This window comes from Buteo buteo, chromosome 7 (assembly GCF_964188355.1).
Source record: "Buteo buteo chromosome 7, bButBut1.hap1.1, whole genome shotgun sequence".
In the NCBI taxonomy this organism is placed as follows: domain Eukaryota; kingdom Metazoa; phylum Chordata; class Aves; order Accipitriformes; family Accipitridae; genus Buteo; species Buteo buteo.
This window is the reverse complement of record NC_134177.1, coordinates 42,830,095-42,852,170: the sequence shown is the minus strand read 5'-3', so window position 1 is coordinate 42,852,170 and position 22,076 is coordinate 42,830,095. Positions and strand designations below refer to the sequence as shown.

The window sequence follows — 22,076 nt, the reverse complement described above, 5'->3', positions numbered from 1 at the left end:
GTGAAACAGGTGCGAGGGTGTGTATGTCATATGTAAATTTTCAAAGTAATGTGTTTACAAGTTAGAAAAACCCCTTTTGTATAAGACATTCTTTTCATAGTAAAGCTAATGTAGTTTATAACTTGTCTATTCATTTGGCAGATACTGTTACCTGTAAATTCTATGCAAAAAATCAGTATGTTAGCAGAGGTGTTACATATTAGCAACAGCAAAGAGTTAAGTTTGAAGGCTATATAAGCAGACATTCAGGTTGACACAGCTTTTTTTTGCCCCATAAGTAATTATCAAATACTTTGTCATAGGGGAGTTCTCTTAAGGACAGCAGTACTTCTCTATCTTACCTTCCCATAGGCATTGTTGTTCCATTTATTTGGGTTTGGATAGCTGAATTATTTATCATAGTAAATACTGGTTCTTGTATGTTTTAACAGGCCTAGTGGAACATGGACGAAACTGGGCAGCAATTGCCAAAATGGTTGGGACGAAAAGTGAAGCTCAGTGTAAGAACTTCTACTTCAACTATAAAAGGAGACACAATCTGGACAGCCTCCTCCAACAGCACAAACAGAAGGTAAGTGCGGTGGGTATTGAATATTTTGCAGGGGAAAACTTGGCATCTGTCTGAAGTAATTCATCACAGTTCACTAAGACTCTTTTGCAATCACCACTTGTTTCCTTTTCTACTTGTTTTTGTGTTGTGACATAAATCTCCTAGAAAAGGCAGCTGATGCTCACTGACCTGTGATACTAATCACTTCTTGCTTTAAAATGCAATAGAAATTTTTCCATCAGGTAGAACGCTCAAGCCTGAAGAATTCCTTAGTGCTCTGAAAACCATGTTCCTCATCAGTACACCAGCAACTATAGAAGTTCAGGTCATCACTGTAGAACAGTTACCTTAAAACACAATAAGCATTAACCTTACGAAATGGAGCAAGACAATTGGTAGAAGACCAGGAACTGAAAGTTTTGGGGCATCTAAAGTAGAATCCTGAGTGTTGGAATCCTCTAAACTGTAGTGTTATCCTAGTCTTCTCTCACTGAAGTGAAGAGCATCTGTGTCTGTCTTTGCTGCAGTAGTTCTGTTGTTACCCAAACATATCTTGAGATAGTGGTTTGTTCCCAAACTTATTTTTGGTCAGGAGCAGCAAAAGCTGACCTGAAGTTGTAACAGTGTGCCCTTGTGAATGAATCTGTGCTAAACAGAGATTCTCTGTCTTTCATTTCAATCTCAGATTGATAAATGAGAATGCATGTAAAAGGAAATAATACTTGCAAATTTTCAGTACAATGTAAATGCCGTGTCTTTATCAGTCTTCACGAAGGCCCCGTGAGGAGCGAGATGTATCACAGTGTGAGAGTGTAGCTTCAACTGTGTCAGCTCAGGAGGATGAAGATATTGAAGCATCTAATGAAGAAGAGAATCCAGAAGACAGTGAAGGTAACATTTCTGGGAAGGAGATTTGAGTGTGCACAGAAAGGGACCTATGTTTTTTGCCAATTATATGCTCAGAAAGCTGTGTTCTACTTCATAATGCAATGCTCAAATACTATGTTTCAGTTGGATTTTAGCAATTGGAACTCGCTGGAGGGGAAAAAGCATTTTTAGTATTGAGCAGCCTTGAGATGTTATTGTTTAGCATTTTAAGATGCTTTGACTATGCTGTCATCTAGAGAGTAAACAGACAGCACCTGATCAAAAAATTTGTGCATGTTGAAACAAGTTGAATCAAAGATATGTAACCTTTGCTAGTTGATAGTCTCAGTAAAGCTTCAGACAGGCAAATTTAAGTGGTGGGTTTTTTGGGTTTTTTTAAAATTTGTTGGTTGCAACTGCTAATAATTATAGGCACTCAACATCAGTCAGTCTTGGCCAGCTTTTTGTGAAGCTATAGGCAATGCAATTCATAAACAATGAATGAGAGAATATGGCTAAGTGTTGGGGATTTTGGTTTTTAGTTGTTGGTGTTTTTTAAGCTGCAGTGTTTGTGTGGGTAATTCAGCAAATTGTCCATTTCTATAATAAGTCGAATTTAATTACTTGTTTTACAGATAGGTAGATTAAAATTGATGGATCCTTATTGCATCCATTTGTTTAACAAACATTGGTAAATATTGATGTGCTTCTAAGGAAAGACGATTCTTATCAGAAGATAAGACTAGAATATAACATCTGTGCTCTAGGTGTTGCCATAGTTTTTCATAAATTTTTTTATTTCTCAAAAAGCTATTTATAATATAATGGGATTAATGAACTAGGCTAAAGAGAGGAGGAAGGTTCTTTACTGCAAAAATCCTTCTATAATTGGTATCCGGTTGTTGATGGTCTTTACACCTTTCGCAGAGCAAAGACGATATTTTTAAGAAAACAATGGTGATTCACAAAGGAAGTAAACTAGAACTGTTAACTTACAGCAAGAATTGCAAGTCAGCATGTCTATAAAAAGTGACTGATTTTCATGTGTAAAATCAGTGTTTTGCCACTTCTGCCAGCAATGCCTCTCAAACATGTTAATGTAAATCATTAAAGCTGCACCTTAGGTACTGTGAATGTTAACTCTCATCTTGCAATAAAGCTGCATCATATGTGGAAGTACCAAATCCCTGACATATGCACAAGAGTTTACTTGGCTGGCTCTTTGTAAGATCAGAGCTAGCTAAGTCGTAGTATTTCTGTAATTCCAGTCTCCCTCCTTAACCTGTATCTGGTGATTTTTGGTTATTCTCCCTTTATGAGTCAATTTTCTAGGGCAATTGTCTTGTTGTGTTTTGGAACAGCAGACATATATTTGATTATTCTAAAGAAACAGTTCATCAAAGTCCAGTTAGATTTCGTTAACGTTGAACCTTTATGCCAAAACTTTTTTTTCCCCAGGTGCTGAAAATAGTTCTGATACGGAAAGTGCTCCATCTCCAACTCCAGCAGAACCTGCTAAACCAAGTGAAGAAGCTCCACCTGAAAGTGCTTCTTCAAAAGTAACCACTGAGGCAACGGCAGAACAAGAATCTACCATTAAACCTGCAACCAGCACATCTCCCTCCTTAACAGCCCAAAGTGTATCAACAGCTGAAACTCAGAACCCTGAGCCACAGGTTAAGGAAGAAATAAATAATGAGGCAGAAGAGCCTATGGAAGTTGACAGTAGAAGCCATCCAGTTGAAGCTAAGCCTGTGATTACTCTTCCAGTGCATACCAAAGTAGAACCTGTAGAGACTGAAATGAGGCTACCAGAGAATATTCAAGTGAAAATAGAGAGTGATACCAAAGAGAGAGAGATGGAGAAACCCAAGGAAAAGTCAGAACCAGAGGAAATGGACTATAGTCTGTCACAACAAGTTAATGCAGCAAGACAAGAATCCCATTCAGATAATGATTCGAGTGCCACCTGTAGTGCTGATGAGGAAGTTGATGGAGAACCTGACAGGCAAGGGTGAGTTTAATTGTTTAGCGTTCAAATATTGCCAAAAGTGGTTTTACTTAACAGTAATCCAAAAACTGTCATTGGTAGCAACATTTTTGTTGTGAGTTTTTACTAGGGAAAGAATTTCTGAAGAGTCTTTGCTGGAAGTGCAACAGAGGGAAACGTTGATTTAAAATTTTGATGAAAAGCCAAAAAAAGGGTCTTCTAAGGCAAATTAAGGCAAAAATCTTGGTGATAGACTGACTAGGTGGGTAGCAAACTAGCACAACTACCTAGAAAGCTAGAGAATGAGGGAAATCAAGCCATTTGGGATGTGTTCAGAGAATGGGGATTGTGTTAAACAATTATCTGGAAAGGACAGCAGCTTACTGAAACAATGAAAATTTGCCAAAGCAAGAAAAGACATTCAAGATGCTCCTGGCATGAGTTTCCATAAGTAGCTCTGTGGTACTTCTGATGGGGAGGGGAAGATCTTGCTGCTGCAGGATTTGCTGATACACAGCTATTTAAAAATCAGCGACCAACTAAAAAAATTAAGTAATGTGGGGAATTTTGTAAATTTCCCCATCTGTCCACTAAGAAACTTAATAGTGATTGTGTAACTGGATCTTTACTGAAGTTCTTTGGTTTGGTTTGGTTTTGTTAGTTTGTTGCTTTTACACAATACTTAAGAACAAATCTACATGTTCAGAAGTAGGTTTGGAATGGTTTTTTTATAGTGTGATTGGTTAGTGTGGGATAGTACATGGGCTCTCCATTCCCTTTAGCAAAAAACTGTTTGAATGTAGATCCAAAAATTTGGACGTGGAGTTGTTTTAATTGATTCTTGCTCTCACAAACTTGGTTTAGTAGAATCCATCCAAAACTCGTTGAATTTGACACGGAAAACAGCCTGAATATATCTTTTAGAAGGAGATTAAACTTGCTTTTAAAAAAAATAAAATCTAGGGGCATAAAATATTGATATTTTAGTTACCTTTTAACATTCCATGTTTATTTGTGAGTATAACCTCTTGAGTCCTGTACCCAATTACTGCCATTGAACCATGTTATATCAGTCAGTAGAACTGAATCTCTTGAAGGCTATTAATAATAGAGTAGTGGAAGTATTTCTCACTCTTACCAGTCAGTGTCTGTAAATTAAAGGGCAAGCGTCCTGAGAAATGAGTGACCTCTTTCTCCATAGTGTACGATGTCTTCGTGCAAACTTCCTAGTTCCTGGGAACTTGGCCCTAAACACTGTGGGTAACCCACCGGAGTATATAAGGCTTTAAATGGACAATGCTGCATGTCTTTGGAACCACTTATCTTTTGGGGGATGGCTGACACCACTGATGATATTTGAAGTCTTTTTAGTGTTCTCTTGGTGTAATTCCTATGTAACCATAGCGTAGCATCAGAGCGAGTGCCCCCTCCCTGTCAGTGGTCTTAATATACACGCAGTACCAAGGATAGATGTTAAATGTCAGAAGTATCCAGTATCATTGTTCTGCATGTAGTCTATGGAAGAGTGCAGTTGATGGTATTTCTGCACTCCCTTGCCTCTTCAGACATCATCTTTCCACTTCACAAATATTAGCCCTCCATGTGAAAGTAGTATATTGTATACTGCTGTTTATTTCCTGTGGACTAAATATGTCTAGTGCTTCCTATCTTCTTTTTTTTTCAAAGCATTCTTTATAAAGAAGGTTGCATTCTTGCAGTACTGTGCATATAGAAACTGTATATATAAATATCTGGTATTGGAGATTCTGAACGCTTCTTTTGGTATTTCTGTGTATTATAAAAATACAGCAGCATGTGTTGCCCATTCTACCAGATGTGCTGTGGGACAAAACACAACATGATTCTGATTTTTCAGCTATTTGTCCAGTGTGTTAAACGTATTTGGGTTTTTTGAAGTCGAGAGACATACTTTTGCCTGTAAATTTTTTAAGATGTTTAATCTTTGTCTTTTTGGTGATGTTTTTCCCTTCCTTCTATCTTTTTCCAGTATCTTCAGCAGGGAGTCAAAACCCTCACTGTTAAATCCCACTGGGTCAATACTGGTATCATCTACGATAAAGCAAGGGCAGATGGACCTGCAACAGCTTCACCACCGAGCTGCTGTCATACCACCTATGGTATGGGGTGTTTTCAGTGATAATTGAAGGAGTATCTGTTGTCCCTAAAACTAGTCGCAACACTAAAGCAGCAAGAAATTGTGAAACAAATGAAGAAATATATAATTTGCTTTGTTATCATACTTTTGAGGGGGGGAGTAAGTACAGTACAAACAAATACACAAGTAATCATTTGAAAACATGTGTGGACCATTTGAAACACTTATACATGGACTACAGCCACTGCAGTGGAGACATTGAGCAAGATAGTTGCTTTAGTAAGTACCTGTATTAATGTATCTGATGTTAATACCTTCCCATCCTTGTAGGTTTCTTGCAGTCCCTGTACTGTTCCCGTTGGAACACCAGTGAGTGGTTATGCACTGTATCAACGGCACATTAAAGCAATGCATGAGTCAGCGCTGCTGGAGGAGCAGCGCCAGAGGCAAGAGCAGCTGGATATGGAGTATCGAAGTGCCGTAAGCCCTTGTGGCACTTCCAAGAGCCCTAATGTTGAGTGGGAAGGTAGGCATTTTCACATCTGTCATGGAAATAACCCTCCATTTTATGTCCATGTGTTACACTGCTGCCTCACTTAAGAATGAACATTTAGTATACTGATAATTAACTACTGCTTTCTGATGGCACTTGATTGAAGGAACCTGTCTACTGTAGAGATCCTGCTGCAGTTACAGTGTTGGAGAACTACCTTGTAGCCCCTTTAGATAACGCAAAAAAACTGGCTCCATTTGCGTGGAATCCAAAAATGCGTTGTTCCTACAGAGAGCGATTCAGAAAGATTAGGTGTGCAGGTGAGAGGACCTAGATAACTCTGTGTTTTGGGGGAGCCCCTTTCAGAAGCTTACAGTGAAGATGGGACAGAATTACTGAAGGAGTATGAGCACAATTAAAAGGAATGTTTGACTGCACTGGGGTACATATGTGGACATTGAGCACTGGAGTAGGGCACAAAAGTTTGGTAGAACTGTCGTACTCCAGCCTGTCTGTCTGCAGAAGGACTGCGTGAAACATTCTTTCTCTTGGGAATATGATGGTTGGTTGCTTTTGTATGTATAGAGGATACTTGAACTGAAGTCTGCAATTTGGACCTATGTTTCCTGAATGTGGCTCTTAATGTGACCTTCAGTACAGAACAAGGCTAAAACTGCTCACAGAACCTGTCAGGTGACTAAATAAGGACGTATCTGTAACCGTTGTTGGTTACAGGAAAGAGATTCAGGTGGACAGTGTATGTTGCATCATCCAAATTGCTGCATAAGATTCAAAGGATGCATTTATTAACTTTCATTAGACTTTCATATTGTGCTTTCTCTCTGTGTATATTGGCTATATTTTCATTCTTTGAACTGAAATTAATTTAATTCTGTTAACAGCTTGCAAATTACAAACAGCTTAGCAGAAGGTTGCTTTTTTTGTGCAAGAAAAGCATATCCTATGGGAGGCCCAGTTCTGTACTACGTGTGTAACTTTTACCTCAACTTTCTTTACTTAGAAAAGGAATAGGTCCACAAACTGTACATTGTAACAGGGAAATAAATGTGTGAGATTAATGTACTGAATGTTACAATGTTAGAGGTATTATCACAGTTGCATAATTCTGCATTTTTAACTTTTATATTCTTGTGCGTTGTTTCTGTTGTCTCCGCAGTATTAGCAACATAAACTATCCTGTTCTTTGAAACTTGAGTATTCTGTATTTAATATTCATAACAATTTTAAATTATGTTATGAAAATGCTTCACCTTAATTACTTTTACCTAAGTAAAATGAAAGAAATGTAACCTTTTTTTTTGCCTGTTAAACTATTGAGAAGGGAGCTTGTAGATTTGTGGAGGGGAGGGTAAGACTGTGGTTTTTGGAAGTTGCTTCTTTAGGTGGAAAGTCTGGGGTTGCTTGAAAATACCATTTAACTGAAATACTACCTGAATAACTCTTGGCATTGGCAGTATGGTATTATGAAGTGTGGGAAAGTTCTGGGGTGAAGTCTCTGCCAGCAAAAATCAAGGTGGTTATTGAGGCAGACAGAGAGAGAGGGATAACATGGTTAATGTAAATGGGTTCTACAAGCCTGGACATCTTAATCTGAAAACTAGAAGAGACTGAGATGTCATCAGATCATTACAACAGCTACTTCCTAAGATATACTGTGCATATGAAAATTATCCTCCCACTGCCGTGTGTAGCAGAGAGCCCACAGACTGTTTAATAACCTTGCATCGCATACATCAGAACACTTCCTGTGTTGTGGGGCATCTTGTCAAACTAAAGGGCCTGTGGTTGAATTGGCTTATGACAACATACACAGTACTTTACCATGGAATAAAATAGTGAAGATCCTTTAGAAAGCTATTATGGGATGATTAGTGCTGTCTTTTTTTGACTACGGAGGTTAAAGATGTAATTTCACTGCTGCAGTAGACTTGTTCTGGCTTGTAATTTTAAATACTTAAATTGTCCCTTGCCAAGGAAAAGGTATTTGTGAAGTTCTGGTGCTGGGTTTTTAATTTGCTAAATTCAATGAAAATATATTTTCCCTTTAAACACCATTGATGGGCGATATCGGTATTTGAAATTTGATTTGTAAGTTCTCTGGGCAAGCAAACAAGGAAGAGAGGCTTTTTGCCTGGTGGGGTTAGCATATAAGTCTGGCTGAACATGCATGTAAACCTGGCTGATGCACAGGATTTGCAAAGGCATCTTCTTTAAATGAAATCTTTTTCAATGGCAGAGCTTTCACTTAAAGGTCATAAAGGAACAAGATACTGTTTTTCACATATAGAAAGTTTTTTCAAAGCTTTGGATGTGGAAGTATAGACATAGGAACATATTAAATTAAGCTGTACATTAATACTACTTTTTAATTGAAACATTTGTACCTGATGAATACATCTGACATTGGAGTAGGCCCTTTGTTAAAATTATGCTGTAAACTGGACCTTTTGACTCTTAATTTCTAATCCAGAGTTCTGTTCTTTCTAACAACTTTAACCTTCACAGGAAAACCGGTGGCCTATATGCCGTATGCTGAGGTCAAGCGAGCAATAGAACAGGAAGCACAAGTGCAAAATACAGCCACGAGGTCAGCCTCTCCATACAGGCTATCTCCAAGGGAAGTCAATAAAGCCTCTCCCCAGCCTGATATGAATGCAGCTCGCTATAGTGTCCCGCCAGGTAAATATTTTGTTAGGTATCATACTGATGTGTAGTCTTCTTTTGGAAGCTGGACTTCTGTGACCTGATGTAGTATCAAGTTATTCTCTAAATACTTTGTGACTTAACAAAAGAAAATAGATTGTTTTCTGTGTGTGCGTGTAAATAGGTACTCGGTATTTTTCTAGCTCCAGTGAGGTTATATTTTTGTTCTTTATTGCTGCATCAGCTGCATATCATTTATTTTACTAAGCAAATAGGATGTTCTGAAAAGTGTTAGAACAGCATAGGAACAAAGTCGTCAAGAGTCTTTCAGCTTAATACAAGTACCATCATATTCAGGGGTGCCCTTTCTTATGAATGGGGGAGTTGAGGAAAAGAGAAAGCTGCTGCTATCGTTAGCATTAGTTTCTGACTGTAATTGCTTAATATTATAGTCTGAATGTTTTATTAAATAGTGAAATAACTGACAAATCTGAATTCTGAAGCTTGGATTATAAAGTCACGCTAAGAAAAGACAAAATCAGGGAAGCTTAGATTATACTTGACTGTTTCATTGCATTTAAAGAATAAGAACTTTCTTTAAAACCAGGAAAACACCACAAAATTTGAATATACCCTGGGCTGTTATTTTTAAAAGCTTAGTTTTCAGAGTCTGCAATTCTACAGTGCAGCTTTTGCTATTTCATTTTGAGCTTTGATGGGAGATTAGATACTCCGTTTCTATGTATAACATACACCTGGACATAGTGAATTTCAGAGTTGTAAATACAGCTAGATAGCTTTTGAGTATTGTGAGGTAACTCCCATCAGAAATTGTCAGATGAACTGGGCTATTTCTGTTCTTCTTGTCTCTCTAACAACAAGTAGAGCTGAAACAGACTGTAATGTTTAATGTACAATTTTTCCCCCAAGTTCTCCAGCCAGCACCTCACCAAGTAATAACCAATATACCTGAAGGAGTCCGCCTTCCAACAACCAGACCCACCAGACCACCACCACCACTCATTCCATCCTCCAAAACAAGTGTGCCATCAGAAAAACCTTCCTTCATCATGGGAGGCTCAATCTCACAAGTAAGGGAATTATTATTTGAAAATCTGTGTTTACATCAATTTTTTACCTTTTCACCAGCTTTCAACATCTTGTATCTGGTTATGTGTTCACAGCATCAACACTTAAGATATATAAATGCCACCTCTAAAAGTCCAGGAATTACAGGTGCCTTAGAAAATAGAACATGTTGCAGTTGTTTACTTTTAGTAGCATGGTCGAGGATGTCCGGTTTAGGTGAACTGCATCTCCAGACTAAGAGTGACACTACACTCCTGGTGTTCCCACTCTGATACTTTGCAGTGGTGTCCTATAGCATTTTAAGATAGCATCATAGTAGTATTAGCATTCTCTTTTAAACGTAGATATGAGTCTTCATTCCAGAAACAAGAATTAACATATAATATATTTGTTGTTTCAGGGAACACCTGGCACTTACTTAACATCCCATAGTCAAGCTTCCTACACCCAAGAAACTGCAAAACCGTCAGTGGGTTCTATATCTCTTGGGCTGCCAAGGCAGCAGGAGTCAGCCAAATCTGGTAAGAAAAGTAAAGCTGATAGGTGTATTATATAGACTATTTAATGATTCATAATTATAAGAAAAAAAACCCAAACTTTTTCTTCTTCTTCTGAATAGCTTCCCTGCCATATATCAAACAAGAAGAATTTTCTCCCAGAAGCCAGAATTCCCAACCTGAGGGACTCTTGGTCAGGGCACAACATGAAAGTGTGGTTCGAGGTAAAGAAAGTCATACAGGTTAAGAAACTTTGTCAGAGCCTGAGAAAACAGAGCATTAACTTCTAGAGCTCAAACTGCTGAAGTGTTATTTTTAAGTACTATATGATTAATCTGCTCCTTATTTTCCAAGGCATGTGTATTTGTAGCTAGCTCCTCCTGTCTGCATGTCTCATTTAAAAACATTTGTTTCAAGGCATGCCAGTTTCAAAATTAAGTTGTTCACACAGAGCAGTACATGTGAAATATCCAAATACATCAAAAGAAAAGAAACTAAATACCATGGATTGATGCTGTAAAAGACATTTAATCTGTAAAAGGCTATGTTAAGATTAAATAGTCTGCCTCAAATGCATGCTGTTAAACTGAAATTTTCTCTGTATTTTAGTGTAAACTAACAGTTCTCACTGGAGATTTTAATTATTTCAAATAGAGTAGCTACTTTTTTTTTTTATTCACATATTTATCAGGATGTCTTATTTCAAATCAGGTACCACAACGATACAGGAGGGAAGTATAACACGAGGAACTCCAACCAATAAAGTTTCTGTTGAGACCATACCTTCTTTGAGAGGGTCCATAACTCAGGTATTTTTCCCCTTACTGAGAAGGCTGTAGCAAAACAGCATATTTAAATTATCACCGTGAATGTATTTGCATGTCTGAAAAAGTAAATTAATATCACAGAGTAGGAACTGCCTTGAAAAAAAGAAATTTTAATACAACCCGATGGTCAAATCCCACTATTGCTGAAGTCAGCATTACCATTTCATCTTTATGTATATGAGTCTTTAAACTTTTTATATAAAACCACCAGAGCCTTTGGTATAGCTAACCGAAGGCTTATTAGAACTTCGTGAAAATAGCATCACACCTGAGTTCACATATTAAAGTCAACTGTAACCAGTCTTATGCAGATGCTATTTAAACCAAAAAGGTAAATTAAGTGCTTTTGTCTCATCATTTTTTAAATGCTATTGTTTTGGTTGACTTGGGATCTCTAGTTATCAAAGTAATAGTAGCAATTCTCTGAGAAGGGTAGGTTTCATTACTCTGGATAGAAATAAAACCTAATAGCACCATTAAGTATGTAGCATATGTTATCTTTCCCCAAAATGATATTATAGGGTAAATGTTCTAGATCATGAAATACTTTTGTAATATTGTACTCCCTCTTCTTCTTTCTGTATTTTTTTAACAAGGTAGCGAATTGCCCACAAATAATCTTACTAATATTTAGGTTAAATGTCTAATAATAGAGGCAGAAGTTTAAGTCATACTGCTTGATAAAGTAATTGGTTTTCTAGATCTAAAAAATGTTGTAGGTTTGGGTTTGTTTTTTTTTTTCCTCCCCTTCTCTGCTCCCTATTCTCTTAAATACACTTGTTCTGAATTATATTGGATTGATTTATATCCAGGGTACACCAGCTCTGTCCCAGTCTGGCATAGCAGCTGATGCATTATTGAAGGGAACTATCACCCGGCTAGCTACAGAAGACAGCAGCCCAGAAAAGTGCCGAGAGGAAGCTTCAGCCAAAGGCCATGTTATTTATGAAGGCAAAAGTGGGCATATTTTATCTTATGATAGTGAGTATTTGTATATTCTGCCTGATCAAAGTCAAGACTGCAGCAGGTTCTACTTTTATAATCCATAGCTGAAGTATATCTGCTTCCAAGTGGATAGGTATAAACCTCAGTCACTGGGGTGCTGTCTGGGAGAAGTATTGACCTGCATGTGTTTTTGAGGGTATAAGAATTAAAGTGATCCAGAAATTGTGCTTGTGTTTTGAAGAGTCTCCTGTACTATGTATTAAAATATAGTCAAACTATTTAATTTCTGTGCCATTTATTTCCAGTTTGTCATGGAATATTTTTATTTTGGAACATTAAACAACCAAGTTTAAAGTTATCTGTATTAAAATCAAAAGAAATGTATCATTTAACTTTGAACTCTAATTGAAATACTGATAAATTAGTAACTGTTGGAACAAATATATTTTTTAACAAAGATCTTTCTATGGTTGAGATTTAATGTTACAATATTACATTGAAGTTGTAAAGTATTAATGACCTGTGGTCTCATTAAATGTAATGCTCATGTGGGTTGTTTTTTGGTTTTTGTTTTTTTTTATTGTCCACATTTCCTAACCACACTGCTGTAAATTTTTCCAGCTATTAAAAATGTTCGTGAAGGAACAAGGAGTCCAAGAACTGCCCATGAAATTGGTTTAAAGAGAAGCTATGATACAATGGAAGGAAATATAAAGCAAGGAATGTCAATGCGGGAGTCTCCAGTGTCTGCACCGCTGGAAGGTAAAAACAGCGGCTTCCAAGGTGTTTTGTGTTTTATCCAAACCTTTTGCATTGATTTAAGAGTATCTAGAGTTATTTTATGGAACAGACTAAAAGAGAAATTACATTTAAATCTTACACTACTAACCAAATCCACGCAATAACCAATACAATTAAAGCATGCTGGGAATATGACTGGAGTAGACACTAGTTTTCCCATTTCTTTTGCTGGTGTGTTACCATAACTGCAGGTAATTCAGCTGGCACTTACTCATCTCAGTAGATGTGATACATGTAACTGACTCTTCACAGTCCCAGCCGGTTGTTGCAGAGCTCAAGGCACACTGAGTCATACTAGCCTGGACTCCATGGACACACCCATTAGTTAAATATTGATCTCAGCCATGGCATAATAACTTGGTAACACATTGGCATGACCTTTTGCATTCCTGCAATAAATCTCTTCGATTATGCCAAGCAGAAGACTTGCACGGCTGCCATATCCTGCTTCAGGGCATCCCTAGTATTTTGATTTAATAAACTGTCATCAAATTAAGCCTGCAAAGGTCAAGTCAGGCCATTATGTAACTTTTCTGATTAATTTTTAAAAAAATACAAATCCGAGAAAATGTTTCATGCCTGAACTATGGAGTCTTATTCCTTAAGTGCGTTTTGTCCCATCTTTGGGTAGCCCTTAAAGGCTATTTTGTGTATATTTTCATCAGATGGAAGAATATGGATTAGAGGTTTTTAGGCTGTATATTGAAATTCAGTGTTGCCTTTAAGTTGCTGATGCATTTGGATCATCTTCGGGCTCTTTTTGGCATATGAGAACCTGCTTTCATACTTTTATGCTGTATCTCGTCACTCTGGCACATTTTCTGTCCTCCGACTGTGGAAAATGATGAGTTCTTTGGGGGTTTGATTTAGATTCCTCCTGTAGGAACAATAAATTCAACTCTTATCAGATGATTCAATATGAACTTTGATTGATTTGGAGGATACTGAGGTATATTTTGGGGTGGTTTTTTTTTTTCCTTTTTGATCCACTTCCCGTCATGAACACCTTTCTTTTCTATGTAAGGAAGCTGGAGTGTAAGAGAAGCAGTGACTGCTTTTGGGACAAGAGTCAAGCTTAATTATAAAAAATACCTGGTGTTTTCTAAATATGTTAAAACTTGCAACAATGTAATTGCATGAATAGTTGAACTGAAAGATTTTATTTTTTTTAGAGCAGAATGGTGTTTATAACATGTAGATACAATGCCCAGCATTCTTAGGCTAGGCCCTTTGGGCACTACCCTGATACAGATCCTATCTGTAATGTATGTAAGAAGGAGGAGGGGTTTTGTTGGTTTGGGGTTTTTTTTTGTTGGGGTTTTGTTTTTTTGGAATAGTTGTTTAATTCTCTAAAGTATATTAATTTTAATTTTAGGTTTAATATGCCGTGCACTGCCTAGGGGTAGTCCTCATGCTGAACTAAAAGAGAGAACAGTGTTGTCAGGCTCTATAATGCAAGGTAAAGTATTGCAAGTTTAGAAGGCAAGCATTAATTACATCCTCAAAAATCTGGATTTCTGAACCTTAAGAGTGTTATTAACAATGGTAGCTGTGTTAAAGGTGGAGCTTATTTTATTAAACATGTTTTCAGAGCATAAATCAGCAACTTTCTGATATGCTATATACAAAGCTAGTGTGTAAACATAGCATTTTATTTCTTTTTGGAGAACAGACTTTTTAAAATATGAATACTTGGTAGTTAGCACTTTTTTTTAATGAACACTGACAGTTCCCCGCACCTCTGAAGATGTATGCTATTGCCTTTATTTCAGCATCTGAAATAACTTGGGATGCTTTCAGTAGTATTTTGAATATTTGTTCAGTATTGTATTTGTGGCAGGTTTTTTAGTCTTCAGAATATATTACTGTAGACTATAGCAAACCAAAGTTCCAGTATTATGACGTGTAGTTGGTTACTCTGTTTATGAAAAATGAGACTTATTAGTAGCATTAATATGACTGACTTTCTATAAAAGGCACGCCAAGAGCAACAGCTGAAAGTTTTGAAGAAGGCTTGAAATACCCTAAACAGATTAAGAGAGAGTCACCTCCCATAAGGACATTTGAAGGAGCCATTACTAAGGGGAAACCATATGATGGAGTCACTACTATAAAAGAAATGGGTCGTTCCATCCATGAAATCCCAAGACAGGACCTATTAAGCCAGGAGAGTCGCAAGACTCCTGAAATGGTGCAGACGACCAGGCCAATCATAGAAGGCTCCATATCTCAGGTAAATACAAAAAGCACTACTAGACTCATACAGTTGCTTACAGACTCAGTAGTGAATCAATTCAGGATATTTGAATAATGACAAATGGGGGTTGGTGGTGCTTTGTTTTAAGAGACCTACCAACTTATAAAGCTTAAAAATATTTTCTGTGTATTAGAAAAATCCTGACACTTCACCTGTAGGGAACACACTTGCAAGCAAATGTGAGAGAACTGTCAAGTAACAATCATTAAGATCCAGTTGTATTCTGCACTGATATGGTAGAAGCAATGAACTATGATATCAGCAATGTGATATTTCCACCCCCCCCTCCCCAGCCTGCCCCCAGCATGAGTGAAGCATTGGCAGGATAACCTTACCTGATCTTTTTCTCTTTTTCAGGGCACACCCATAAAATATGAAAGCAACTCTGGCCAGTCTGCCATCAAACACAATGTAAAATCTTTAATCACTGGACCAAGCAAGCTACCCCGTGGAATGCCTCAGCTGGAAATGGTGCCAGAAAACGTGAAGGTGGTGGAGCGAGGAAAATATGAAGATGTGAAGACCGGGGATGCAGTACGTTCCCGTCACACGTCAGTAGTCAGCTCTGGTCCCTCTGTTCTCAGGTCAACACTTCATGAAACTCCCAAATCACAGCTGAGCCCTGGGATTTATGATGATACCAATGCTCGGAGGACACCTGTGAACTATCAGAGTCCAATGTCCAGGAGTTCACCTATGATGAATAGAGTTAGTGAGGGTATGTTATTCCTATCCAGAGTAAGACAAGAAGTTTTAATAATTTAATTTTAAACTTAATTTTAAACCGGTTTCTGTATTCCATTCTACTTTCTTTTATTCTAATGGCTTCTCTCCATTTGGAGGGTGGCTAAAAGGAATTTTCGTAGGCTGTAAGCTGTTAATTTAAATAAGAAAATGAAAATCTGCCATATTGTAACATGGAGGTGGGAAGGCAATTCAATCTCAATTTGCATTTGATTATGGATCACATTTAAAGTGTTACCTACAAGCGTAATGTTTTAAGGGCGGGAGCTATTCCTGATTTATAGAGGTATCTAGATAAGGAAGATAATATAGTAAAGTGTAAGCAATCTTAGTTTTAGGATTTAGATTTTTCACTAGAAACAGTTTGTGATATAAAATGGTCTCTGTGATTTATTGTATCAGATTGCAGGGTCCTCTAGAACATTCCTTCAGAGGCAGTGTATACTTACAGCTGAATTTTCTATTGAAAAAATCTGCATTTTATTAATTTGGGTTTTTCATTATTTGTAGCTGGAATATCTTCTGGGAAGCCAGCAAATCACGAAAGGAAAAACACACTTACTCCGACACAGAGGGAGAGTGTGCCAGCAAAATCTCCAGTCCCAGGAGTTGATCCTGTAGTGACTCACAGTCCTTTTGACCCTCATCACAGAGGAGCAACTCCTGAAGTCTATAGGGGTCACCTCCCTCCTCATCTAGATCCTGCTATGCCCTTTCACAGGGCTCTGGATCCTGGTAATACGTTTGTGTTGGTTTTTTTAGTTTTAGAAATATTGTATGCTTTGATACACGGAAAAAATACCTTTAAAAGGCAATTATCAGTGGCCAGATATAATTTATAAGAGGTTATATATACACACTGTTGTGGTTTGATTTCAGTTTAGTGGGGGTTTTAATATCTAACCAGGAAACTTATTAAAATATTATTGTATAATGCCATAACTTTGTTTTTGAAGCTGCCAGGTTGCTTCTGTTTTGTTAAAAAGTTCAGACAGTATTTTTAGATAAGTATTTGTGAAGTACCTTAAAAGCTTTCAGGAAAGCTATGCAAAGAAGGATGTGGAAGATGCTATAGAATTAAAGTGTAATCAGGACCCCTCTGTTCAGGACTGATTTATTCTCGCTGACGGATCATCAGGTTATCCCTGGTGATATTAAATACAGTAGACTTCCTTTTAACCTATCCATCAGTCCACGTCTGTGAGGTGTTTTAACCTTCTTTAGGTATTGCAGTCCTTTACATCTTCAGAACTTCAGGATTTATATTTTTAATCATGTCGCTTCTCTAATGTATATCTCCAGTCTGGATTATTTAGCTTTTTCTGTCGGCATACAGTGCATAAATTCAATAAAACATCAGTATTAAAATGCTATTTTAATTCATTTGGCACTGGCTAGAGAGCATTGATAGCACCTCTCATTGAAGCTGTATAAACATCTGAAACTTTTGTTTGATATCACCCATACTGCTTCCTAAATCTTCTTTTTTTCCTGTCCTTCACCCTCAGCTGCTGCTGCTTACCTGTTCCAAAGGCAGCTCTCGCCCACCCCAGGCTACCCAAGTCAGTATCAGCTTTACGCAATGGAGAATACACGACAGACAATCCTAAATGACTACATTACCTCACAGCAGATGCAAGTCAATTTGCGTCCTGATGTAACAAGAGGATTATCTCCTAGAGAGCAAACTTTAGCTCTCCCATATGCCGGAGCAAGAGGTATGCCTGTGTTTTTTCTGATGTTCTTTAAAGTGTGTTTTGGATATGAGGTGTGGTTTGGTTGATTGATTTGGTTTTTTTGTTGCTGCTTATAAGTATGTGTTGATGGATGCATGCATACAAGTGCATATGTATAGGTATGTTTGCAAATGTGTTGTCATACATCTGCCTGGCTTTTGTAGATATAAAGGAAAACTAGGTTTGTAATCAATATTGTTAAAGGGAAGGCTGTAAGACTTATTAGTGTTCAAGAAGCTACACTGTTTTATGCTAGTTTAAATTGATATTCAGAAGCATATTTAACTCATCTTCAAAATTCAGAAAAGAGAATTAGATCAAAATGAGAGCTTCAAAATAAAAATAAAAGCAACAGCTGAAAGGGTAAAGGTTGTGAAAAACATGGTGATTGTTTAAAGACATTATGTTAGAGAGTTAGCAAATGTGTGTGACCTGTTGCAGGGTGGGGGAAAGCCTAAATCAATTTGGACACTTAGCAGCAGCAGGAAGGAGCTGTTAAAAGTAAAAAGACATCTCGCAAAAGTCTTAACTCCTCAAACAAAAGAAAATGGAAATCTTGACAAGTTAAATGTAAGACCATAAAGTTCAAAAAAATTGAGGAATAATTTATAAAGCCAAATGAACTAGTAACTTCTTCAGATACACTAGAAGCAAGAAACTTGGCAAAGAAACTGTAGGAACTGATAAATCGTCAAAACTCAGAAGTAATGCTTTAGAAGATAAAGCCATTACAAAACGAAAAGCAACTTCTTTGCAGCTCTGTTCGCTGTGGAGAGATTTATATTACTGTTATGGAGATTCTCTTTATGGGTACATGAGTTTGAAGAACTCTTTCACATTGAAATGTTGAACAAAGTCTTAGAATAAAATAATAAAATGAATAGTTTTGAATCCTTGGGGTTACATGGCATTCTCTCAGGAGTTACAAACCTAACAGGAAATAGTCAATCTGCCAGCTTGGTTACTGGATATGGTAATCTGTCTGTTGCTTAAATCAGTTTTGATAATTATTGGTAGAATGGAAGACAGCAAATGTGAGGAAATTAGGCTGGTAGGACTAATTATCTTGGGGATAAGATACAAGATCCTGTAGTGTTTTAACTGGTTGGAAAAGAAAGGATAAGTGGTTTTTGTAGTAGGGGAAGTTATATTGGAGTTCCAGCAGGACCTGTGCATTTCAACATTTCATTTCATTTTATGAATATAAAAGGTCTGGAAAAGGGAGTGAATGATGTCAGGTAATACCACTTTCCTAAAAGATGGGATTATGAGTAGAGGTGAAGTGTATTTTTCTGAAGGGCAGTTAAAGGGAGTGCTAGAAATGCAAATTCTGACTTAGTATGTTCCTAAATTGCTGACTGCCAGATCTAAGAGAGTATAACCAGCTGGAATATAGTTCTGCACTTGCTTTATTCTTATATTTTTTCCACTAAACATTCACTGCTGATAGTTGCCAATGAACAGAATAAATAATGTGTGGACCATTGGTCTGTCCTTGAATGGCCATTCTTTCATGTGTCATCTCCTAACAGGAATTATTGACCTGAACAATATGGCTCCCACTATCTTAGTGCCTCATCCTGGAGGAACAAGCACACCACCCATGGAAAGAATCACATATATCCCTGGTACCCAGCTTACATTCCCTCCCAGGCCTTACAATCCTGCTTCTCTGTCACCAGGTAAGAGCTCTTATGATTTGGTGATGTCTCTAATCATCTGACATGCTGAGATAATTGACCACCTTTATTTAGCTTTCATTAATGTCATGTTTTGATGTTTTCTCAGGCGATGCTTTTTGCATGCACTTCTCACTTGGATAGCAAAGGTTTCCCTAATAATATCCTTTATAGTTACATTAGCAGCTGAAGGAGTGCTGACAAATTCAGAATTTGCCTCGTTCTGTCAGGTCTTTATTTATAGTCATTTGACTATGACTTCACTAACCTCATATTACATGTGTTGAAGGGTGGAATTTGTGTCTCTAAGCTGTCTGGTTTCTAACTGTATAGAAACCACTTTAGTAAAAAGCAGTTGACCCTTCCACTGTCACTGTATGTTAAGCTTTTGTCTTCCTAGATAAGTGGATAGTCTTGAGTAGAATGAAAATGTATTTGGGAAATTTTGCTGTAAGTGAGTGGCAGAATATATTGGCAAGTGTTTACATCAAATTATGCTTAACTCGAGTATCTCTTTTTGCTACTTCATTTTATCTTATGGACCTTCCAGGACACCCTACACACCTGGCAGCTTCTGCAGCTGCAAATGCTGAAAGGGAACGGGAAAGGGAGAGGGAGAAGGAACGGGAAAGGGAGAGGGAACGTGAGCGAGAGCGGGAAAGAGAACGAGAACGAGAGAGGGAGAGAATAGCTTCAGTCCCTGCTGAACTTTATCTTCGACCAGGTGAGTGCACATTGCTACATTTGGATCAGTTGTCTTGTAGACTCTAACTGCTCATTTTCTATAGCCACTCTTAGCAACATGCAGCTTATTAACATTGCATGACAAGAGTTTGGTTTTAGTCTGCACTTAAGGCAGGTTCCTACTCCCTAGCAGTGCTGGTCATAATTGTAACTTCTGCAAGTACCAGGCTTCTTGATCTTTCTCTCATAGCAACGTAGTACCTAGGGAACGGTGTGAATCCCAGTTATCACTAGCACAACTTGCGTGTCATTTAGAGCATTGTAAACAGAATGCTACCATTTAAACCTTTAATACATACAGTCGCATCTAGAGTGGTGGAGACAACTGGGAAAGGATGCGGAGGAGACAGCATCAATACAGTGTTCTGCATTTTTATAAGAGTCATCTATATATATTTTTTGTTTGTTCCCCTCTGCTCTATGTTCTGCAGGTACAGAGCAGCCTGGCAGACCTGGCAGTCATGGATATGTTCGGTCCCCATCCCCTTCAGTTAGAAGCCAGGAGAACATACTGCAGCAAAGGCCTAGTATTTTTCAAGGAACCAATGGGACAAGTGTAATCACACCTTTGGATCCTGCTGCTCAGCTACGTATCATGTATGTTTTATAAGTTACTGTTGCAGAGATATCTGTTCTAATATTTGAGCTTATTAAAAGGTGCATTTAGCCTGAGGAAAATACTACAAGATGAGGATATACTACTATCTGATTGCTCTTGGATTTATCGGAAATGATCCAATGCATTTCCGCCAGTCCAGTTTGGATAGAAATTAGTGTCACAAAAGCTTGCTTTGTTGTACCCATGATATGGCTCTAGTTCTTTTGTCATGTGATATAATTCTGAATATTCAATGTTTGCCAACAGGCAGCTGACCCCTGGAGCTCCCTCAATTACTCAAGGGTTGCCAGCTTCCCGTTACAATACTGCTGCTGATGCCCTTGCAGCACTAGTAGATGCTGCAGCCTCTGCTCCTCAGATGGAAGTTGCCAAAGCAAAAGAGAACAAGCACGAAGGAACCAGAATAGAAGAGAATATGGGACGCCGGTCAGCTGTGGTTACTGAACAGCAGCAGATGGAACAGAAGACGCTGGAGGTAGAAAAGAGGCCTGTCCAGTGCCCCTATACATCTGCAAATTTTTCTGGTGGGAAGTCCCAGGGGCAGTCTTCATCAGTAGTCTATTCAGAGGCTGGTAAAGAAAAAGGACCTCCTCCTAAATCCAGGTACGAGGAAGAGCTGAGAACTCGAGGAAAGACCACAATTACTGCTGCTAACTTCATAGATGTGATCATCACTCGACAGATTGCTTCAGACAAGGATGCACGAGATAGGGGCTCTCAAAGTTCAGATTCTTCCAGTAGTTGTACGTATCTTAGTAACTATCTACTTCTTTGCTGTCTTAGCCTTTTAGGGAAATAATGAGATGTGAAATGATTCTGATGTTTAACAATGAAATATTCAGCTCTGCACAGTACAAACAGATCATAGAAAAATACAGTTTTTGCATATAGTGACTCAAGATTCTTGCAAAATCAGAGTTTTTTGCTTTATTTGTATTCCGTGCTACAACACAAAATGCAGGATAATAAGACTAACCTTATCAGAAGTCAGGAAACCTAAAATTATTTGGTTTACGTTGGAACACTGTTTTGCGGAAGTATTTGTATCACCTTGCTTATCATGAGAAAAAGAGTGGTTTGACTTTGATTTCACAGGTGTCATTTTAAATGGAAGCACTAGTGTTGCTATGTATAGGCAACAAAAATTTTCTGTGATGTTTACACCTTATTCTACAACCTTTGCTTTGATATTCAGTATCCTCCCACCGGTATGAAGCTCCTGGAGATGCTATTGAGGTGATTAGCCCTGCAAATTCACCTGTACCTACTCAAGAAAAGCTACAGCCCTATCAACAAGAGACACCTAAACCAAGCCAGGCAGAGAGTAAGTTTATCCGCATATGCCAATATTCTCACTATTATCTTGCTTATATTTACCAGCTCCATGAACTCATAATGAAGTTAAAATATCTTGGGAGTCTTTAAGTGACCACTTACCACATATTTTAATTTTCAGAA

General features: G+C 37.8%; 1 protein-coding gene across 4 annotated transcripts in view; it reads left to right on the top strand.

Moving 5' to 3' along the window:
* Window positions 1-22,076, top strand: part of NCOR1 (nuclear receptor corepressor 1) — a 73,422-nt gene that overhangs the window by 42,501 nt on the left and 8,845 nt on the right. For all 4 annotated transcript variants that reach the window (XM_075032817.1, XM_075032818.1, XM_075032816.1 and 1 more), the window contains 22 exons: window positions 432-571; window positions 1,315-1,441; window positions 2,876-3,431; window positions 5,416-5,545; window positions 5,854-6,049; window positions 8,543-8,716; window positions 9,611-9,771; window positions 10,170-10,290; window positions 10,389-10,490; window positions 10,978-11,075; window positions 11,906-12,074; window positions 12,660-12,800; window positions 14,215-14,298; window positions 14,816-15,072; window positions 15,454-15,814; window positions 16,351-16,575; window positions 17,349-17,558; window positions 19,109-19,258; window positions 19,806-19,979; window positions 20,431-20,596; window positions 20,865-21,361; window positions 21,814-21,942. In XM_075032817.1, coding sequence (XP_074888918.1) covers window positions 432-571; window positions 1,315-1,441; window positions 2,876-3,431; window positions 5,416-5,545; window positions 5,854-6,049; window positions 8,543-8,716; window positions 9,611-9,771; window positions 10,170-10,290; window positions 10,389-10,490; window positions 10,978-11,075; window positions 11,906-12,074; window positions 12,660-12,800; window positions 14,215-14,298; window positions 14,816-15,072; window positions 15,454-15,814; window positions 16,351-16,575; window positions 17,349-17,558; window positions 19,109-19,258; window positions 19,806-19,979; window positions 20,431-20,596; window positions 20,865-21,361; window positions 21,814-21,942 — 4,368 coding nt within the window. The remainder of the gene's footprint in view (window positions 1-431; window positions 572-1,314; window positions 1,442-2,875; window positions 3,432-5,415; window positions 5,546-5,853; window positions 6,050-8,542; window positions 8,717-9,610; window positions 9,772-10,169; window positions 10,291-10,388; window positions 10,491-10,977; window positions 11,076-11,905; window positions 12,075-12,659; window positions 12,801-14,214; window positions 14,299-14,815; window positions 15,073-15,453; window positions 15,815-16,350; window positions 16,576-17,348; window positions 17,559-19,108; window positions 19,259-19,805; window positions 19,980-20,430; window positions 20,597-20,864; window positions 21,362-21,813; window positions 21,943-22,076) is intronic.